The sequence below is a fragment of the Poecilia reticulata genome, chromosome 11, assembly GCF_904066995.2.
Source record: "Poecilia reticulata chromosome 11, P_reticulata-male-v2, whole genome shotgun sequence".
NCBI classification, from domain to species: domain Eukaryota; kingdom Metazoa; phylum Chordata; class Actinopteri; order Cyprinodontiformes; family Poeciliidae; genus Poecilia; species Poecilia reticulata.
In genome coordinates, this window is record NC_088840.1 from 11,971,159 (window position 1) to 11,977,823 (window position 6,665).

Consider the following 6,665-nt stretch of genomic DNA (forward strand, 5'->3'; position numbering starts at 1 on the left):
ATGAATAGTCGCAATCATGCAAACTTGTCGTACGGAGGCAGTCCTGTTGGAAAATCCCTCGCCTCTGCAGGATATAAAACGAGGGCCCGTCTCCAGGACGGGGCATCTCATTCAGGGTCCGACAGCAACGAGGAAACCCTCTCAAGAGCTTCCCAGCAGCGCGTCATGCACTCTAAATTCAGTAAGTCGCTTGCAGCCGGAGCTGCTGCTGCTGCGAGCAGCTTCCTGTATGCTCGCTTCCTCTTTTCATTCATTCATTCATTCATGGTTTAACTGTCTGGTTCTCAGATCTCCGTCTGCTCGCCGCCCTGATGCTGGCAGCAGCCCTGCCTCTCTGCGTCCCAGGAGCTCCTCTGGAAGGAGCCGTCACCGACCTCCCTCCGGAGGAGAGCTCGGGTGACGGAGAGGAGGTGGTCCAGACGAAGCCGAGCCCGACCGATCCTTCTAACATCACGGAGACTTTGGCGCAGATCCTTAAAGTCACCAAGGGCCACAAAGAAGAGGTGAGATCTCGCTTCCTTTAGTTTTTTGAATTTATTTAGCTCATTTTAAAACATCTAAATCCTTCTGTTTTAATGATCATTGTGTGTCGTCGTTTGCTTTTGTCAGTTTAAGAATGAATTTCGTGGACATGTTGATTACAACTCGTTGAACAGGACCTTGATCCCGGTCAAATTCCCAAAGTCCAAGGTGAGTCAGAGCTCCTCTTTTCACCCCGATGCTTCTCATGAAGCGGATATCTGACGGCGCTTCCTGTGACTTTCTAGGAGGCTGGCCTCCAGCAGCTGGCTCAGGATCTGACCCAGTACTTGGTTCTCCTGAAACACGTCGACAAGGAATACCCCGGCAAACTCATTGTGACCGAACTGAAAACGAACCTTCCTCGGCTGATCACAAAGATCAAGCGAACGGTGAGTCCTCGGCTAAAGGTGCAGAGCTGTCCATCTCAGTCAATTCTATTAAGGCCTTGTTGCTCTGATAAAGCAACAATAAATCGCCACGAATAAATCATGATAAATAAAGGCTTACACATGACCTGCTTGTAAGGTGGTCATGTGGAGTTGCAATAAGTGGAAAGAAAATGATAAAAATCGACATATTCAGCACCTACATAGTAAATCACATTACACTGGGTGGTTTAGATGAACAAGTTCTTAGTATCTTCTTCTATAAGCTGTAAAGCAGTTGGTTTTAAGGCAATATGCAGCCCTAGAAAAAAAATAGTAAAAGGTCTAAATGTGAAATTTTCCATTTTGTTTTGCTGGTTTAAAAGCAAATGTTTAACGCGTCCAAAAATTTATTGACTTGAAATTTGTCTGATTATGCTTCTGTTTGTGTCAGGTGCTGCTGGGAGCACAGCTGCATCCCAGCAAACTATGGTGTTAGTGAGAGTGTTGATTTATTACAGTAGTTTAGTTCAAAAAGTAAATCTGTACAGAATACTCTTATTGTTCATAAAACGTTAACAGCCGCGCGTGTTAACGGAAAGTGGAAGGACAGTCATGTTTTCTTCTGTATTTGGCCCCTGCGCTTGCAGACACCTCTATAAACATCTTGGCGTTTCTGTTCCCGCAGATGAGAAATGCTGACCGTGTCGTGGCTCTGACCGGCAGCCAGGAGCTGCAGCTGCTCAAGGACCTCGAAAGCCTCGACTCGTACCACAGGAAGATGATGGCGCACAGCGTCCTTAGCTCCATCCGCGATTTCCTTGTCGAGTGGAAAAGGGAGCTGACTAAAAGGCAGGTGCGAAAAGCGCAGAACAGTAATCTCAGCGAGACGGAAGCAGACTAGCGTCTTTTAGGAAGGAACCGCTCAGGTACATCAGGTGATCCCTGCTCTTCGCAAGAGTGTGAAAGTCACAGTAGTTTACTGGATCCCTAAGTAAAATAATTATGCAGCCCACAGGGGGTCAAACATTTATTCAGAGAATATTTCATCTATTTATATTAAACACTGTATTTATTGGAGAAGCCATATTTATTGAATACATTTTGTATTTTATTGTGACTTCTTGTTAAATTCCTGTTTTCAGTTTACAGCAATTTTTTTACACTTATGTATTTTTGCTAACAGAATTTCTATGTAAGAAATACTATTTGAATTCATGTTGGATTTTTATTTTATTTTTTTACATTCATAAATAAAGAATGTTATTAATACATAAGAATCATGTTTCTTCATATTAACCCCCCAGAATATTTTCTTATTTCACATATTACATGAGACTGTCCAAAATTTGGCAGTCATGCTTACTCAGCAGAAGCAGAGCAATATGAAAAAGGAGAAAATTAAACATACAGGCACAAATATATACATACACCCACAGATAAGGTTGCAGATAAATCACAAACTTTTTAACAAGCTTTCTGGATTATTCTGGGTTGATATTTTATCACGAATTCTAGTCTGTTGATTTGAGCCGAAAAACATGGATGTAGTTCAATATGAATAATATATCAGTGCGACTGGCCGTACACCGGCCCCTCAGCATAACGCTGCCACCATCGTGTTGAGCTAACTACAAGTTGAGTGCTCTGAGGTGCAAAACTCTCATTTTAACTACTTCAAACATGTACGTCACAACAGCCAATCTTGACCTCATCTAATTATTAAACGTCTTTCTGAAACATATTCTGCTTCCTCACTGACTGCCACTTTCAGTCGAATGTCAAAAGTGTTGATTTTGGGGTTTTGGTCCGCAGCCTCTCCGTTAAGGCTGATGTTAAACTCACCTTAATTTGGATGGCAACTCTGGAGTTTGTGCAGCTTTTTAAATTTGAGACATTTAGTCAAAAATATTGGCGCAGTGTGTGCATGTTTTGAGATTGTGTGCCACACGCTGGTCTTGTGTGAGTCGGAGAAGCTAATTCTTGATTTTAAAACTCGAGTCGCATTCAGACCGAAGAAATTAAAATCGTTGCTTAAACAGAGTACTTGTCTTATTAAGCATGTGACAACTATATAATTGATTCCTCGATTTAAACGCCACGAGAATCGGATTCCTTTCACGTTTTACTGTCTTTTAAATTACTAATAAAAAAAGTAAACTGGGTTTCTTCTGTACACCCAAATCAAAACATAAAACATTTGGAATACACTGAGACAATCTAATTTAGAAACAAGGGAGTCCAGAGACATATGACTCTGTACAATATATTTCTGAGCTTTGAACATTTTGCCCCAGAGCTGTCAGACATTGGGGTTTACAGGGAGCAAGGAGAGTGATAGAAGTCTGTTTCTTGGTCTTCTAAAAACGCGTCACATGGTCTCGATGAGAGGCGGGGTCTGTCCGAGTGAAGGTGTTCCTCAACCCCAGAGCAAACTAGAGCAAATCAGAAAAATAAATGTTAGAAAAATATCTAATATCTGGCTTTCCCTCCCAAAATTCAGGTTAGTAACCTGGGTTTCTAGCCCGCAGCATCCCAGATCCTCCATCATGCTTTTAACGCTAGCTAAAAGTTAAGATTTTTTTTTTTTAAGTATTCCTCATTTGTTGTACAAGAGATTCCCTTAGCAGTGTTTGCAGCGAGAAAATATTTCTGGAGAAACCAAACAATAGTTCTCTCTTTCAACCAAAGCAAACATTAAAGAGTCTCAGCTGAGATTTGTTTTTTTTTACCCTGAAGAAAAATTGTAGCATTAGCTTAATCTGGCTCACTTTCCTAAGCCAAGTCATCACTTAGTCAGCAAAAAACCCCAAAAAAAAAACATTTTACTAGGTTACAGAAATCCACATTTGTCAGTTTGCTTCCACAAAAATAACAGCAGACACTTTATAGGACACTACAGTTTCAACTCGAGGTTTAATGCACCAGTTGCTGCGTAGGAAAAGTCAACCAGTGTGAAATCACACTTCACTCAGGGAAATACAACTGGTATCGATGACTCAGTCCGCAATACGATTTCTTAATAGAAATGAGTTTCCATTTAAATGAATAACTTTTGGGCAAATCACACCAGTGAACTCTGTCTGACTTAGTTTGAGGATTTTGTTTTTGTGGTTTCAGCCCACGTATGAGTGGAGCAGATGGCAGAATTTAAAACTGGGCTAAGCGCATGACAACCGGTTCTTATTTATTCTGAGTTATCAAATTAGAAGACAATCGACTATTTGGATAGAGAAACATTGGTCATGAAGCCAACTACAAAGAAATGCATCTTTTTTTCTCTCTCTCCGTTGTTTAAAACGGGGATAATTGTTTTAGAATATTTACTTGCATAAAAAAAACATGAGGAGCCACTTTGGGGAAATTAAAAGTTTTAAAGAGATATAAACCTTTGAGAAGCCATGAATACAAGGTTAAGAGGTTGACTGTAAAAAAGGCAAGAAGTTGCAATTAATATAAATTTAAGTTACATTAAACATTTTTATTTTACTCAAGGTTACATGTGAAATCTCCAAACTGACCCTTGCAGAAGTGGAAGTTCCAGAATGTCCGAAAGTGAAAATAAACGCCAGCATAATGTTTTTAGAAGAAAGTGAAGCCCGTCGGATCACATTCTGTTCCTTTTTTTTTTAACGAGGCAAAAAAATCTTGCAACAGTTACATCTTCTCAGAGTCCAGATGGTTTCATTTCAGTAAAAACATGTGAGCATCAAACCTCTTAAATAAAATAAAATATTTGTACCTCAACAGCGTAGGTTCAGGCATGCCTGGATCTGCTCCTCGTTTGAAACCTGCCACACAGAAGATTTTAAGACACTTACTTCAATGTTGTAATAAACAGAAAGTCTGAAGATCAACCAGAGCCATTACTAGATTTCTACATTGTATAAATCATCAGCAGAAGTTATTACAAATGGGGGGGGGAAGCAACAGTAGTATCTCCATCATCATTCCTAAATACTTCTCATCTCCGTCATTTGTTCCAAAGAGTCAACCTCGGTGCAACGGATTCTTTGGAAACGGAAGACCAAAAACGGCTAAATTTTACTTTTAGGGAAATAACTATTCTCACTGGAGTTTCAGCGACTGGCTTTTTTATATTTGGCTGACTGATGAGCAATCGAAACTGCTTTCACTGATACACTAAACTATAGCAAGTTGTTTCTATTAATCCGTACTGTGACAGTGTGAAAACGATAAGCTTGAAATACCATTTAAAGTAAAGTGGTTTAAGCTATTTAATTATACTCCTGCATACATTTTCATATCTTTTTTTTTTGTGCATATTTTCTTACAACTTTAAACTTCATTGTGTTTTATTGGTAGCTTGTGTAAACCAGTAAAAAGTTGTTTACTAGTGAAAGGGGGGAAAAAACACAAGGCTGACAATTTGTTTCAGATAAAGATCTGAAAAGTGTGGCATGAGTTAATATTTTCCAGAGCCAACCCCAAACTTTCATTGCAATCACAGCTGCACGGCTCGCTTCCATTCACAGAACAGCGACGTTTATACCCATTCAAAATATATGCACTTGCTTCACTTCTCATATACTTAAATATAAAGCCACGTTTTGCTTCCACTTTACAATTATGCATCACTTTGTGTTGGCCTATCGCATAAAACCCCAACAAAATACAGAACCACGTCACAAGTATGCTTGTAACAAATTAATAGAGGGGCGGGGGGAGGGAAACCTAAACCAGAGAAGAGACCCGTGTGATTTAAAAAAAGAAAGTGTGACATCAGCACTGGTGATTCCGATATGCTGAAGTCAGAGAAGATCCTGAGACAGATGGCTAGAGGATGTGTGTGGTCACTCATGTAAAAGATTCAAGTTCCCCATTAGTAGTCTCCACAGTCCCCCTCTATAAACAAATTAATAGAGGGGCGGCGGGGGAGGGAAACCTAAACCAGAGAAGAGACCCGTGTGATTTAAAAAAAAAGAAAGTGTGACATCAGCACTGGTGATTCCGATATGCTGAAGTCAGAGAAGATCCTGAGACAGATGGCTAGAGGATGTGTGTGGTCACTCATGTAAAAGATTCAAGTTCCCCATTAGTAGTCTCCACAGCACATCTATGCAAAGTTCTCAAGTTTCCCATCGTTGCTGCTGATCTAAAATCAGGTAATTTTCTGTTCCCCCCTTCCCCTCAGGCCTCATTCAGGAACTAAAGTGTTTAAGCCACGGGGGGTGTTCTCATGGGGTCCTTTACACTTTTCGGGTCATAAAAAAAAGGTGGTTTGTTCATAAAACTGCATCGGTGAGCATACTGTAAAGTCACAACAAAACTATAAATACGTCACATTTAAAATAAAGAAAGAAACAGGGAAATCAACAATACCTCTCAGTCAAAAGCTAGCATGCAAGGCTAATTAGCCGACATTAGCCATGCATGTCTCATTTCTCCCCTCCTCCGCCTTCATTTGTTTTAATACTAACCGAGGTAAAGCACGGTGGGAATGAAGCCCCATCGGATGACGAACTGGCTGCACTGGAACAGCTGCTGCAGCCGCTGTTTGGTCTCCTTGCTGAGTTTAGCCATGTGTTTGTTACGACAGCGAAGATCCCGACGCTTCTACCAAGGACAGGAAAAAGGAAGAGACGTCGAGGATAAAGAAACTAGCTGACGGCCTCCGACTTCCAGCTGCCGCCACCTGGTGGAGAGAGACGTTGCTGCAACCCCTGCTAAAATAAAGCACGTATCGGACGGAGGTCAACATTTGCTCATGACTAATAAATGTGCTAAACGTAAACAGTATTGGGACAGCATTTGCAC

At 40.7% G+C, this 6,665-nt stretch overlaps 2 protein-coding genes across 2 annotated transcripts; one reads left to right on the forward strand and one right to left on the reverse strand.

Moving 5' to 3' along the window:
* LOC103472518 (interleukin-6-like) lies at positions 1-1,791 on the forward strand. The gene is made up of 5 exons (XM_081612828.1): positions 1-181; positions 289-503; positions 610-690; positions 768-911; positions 1,576-1,791. The coding sequence occupies exons 1-5, from the start codon at positions 1-3 to the stop codon at positions 1,789-1,791; spliced, it is 837 nt and encodes a 278-aa protein (XP_081468954.1).
* A 1,348-nt stretch (positions 1,792-3,139) lies between these two features.
* tomm7 (translocase of outer mitochondrial membrane 7 homolog (yeast)) lies at positions 3,140-6,492 on the reverse strand. The gene is made up of 3 exons (XM_017307299.2): positions 6,329-6,492; positions 4,630-4,678; positions 3,140-3,322 (listed from the first exon to the last, which is right to left on the reverse strand). The coding sequence occupies exons 1-3, from the start codon at positions 6,429-6,431 to the stop codon at positions 3,307-3,309; spliced, it is 168 nt and encodes a 55-aa protein (XP_017162788.1). The 5' UTR covers positions 6,432-6,492; the 3' UTR covers positions 3,140-3,306.
* Positions 6,493-6,665: the final 173 nt, after the last annotated feature.

Excerpts from the sequence above, each read along its gene's own strand:
- LOC103472518 (XM_081612828.1), top strand. The coding sequence starts at position 1 with ATGAATAGTCGCAATCATGCAAACTTGTCGTACGGAGGCAGTCCTGTT. Across the intron at positions 504-609 it reads CCAAGGGCCACAAAGAAGAG|TTTAAGAATGAATTTCGTGG; the intron begins GTGAGATCTCGC and ends TGCTTTTGTCAG. Across the intron at positions 691-767 it reads TCAAATTCCCAAAGTCCAAG|GAGGCTGGCCTCCAGCAGCT; the intron begins GTGAGTCAGAGC and ends GTGACTTTCTAG.
- tomm7 (XM_017307299.2), bottom strand. The coding sequence starts at position 6,431 with ATGGCTAAACTCAGCAAGGAGACCAAACAGCGGCTGCAGCAGCTGTTC. Across the intron at positions 4,679-6,328 it reads TCCCACCGTGCTTTACCTCG|GTTTCAAACGAGGAGCAGAT; the intron begins GTTAGTATTAAA and ends TCTGTGTGGCAG.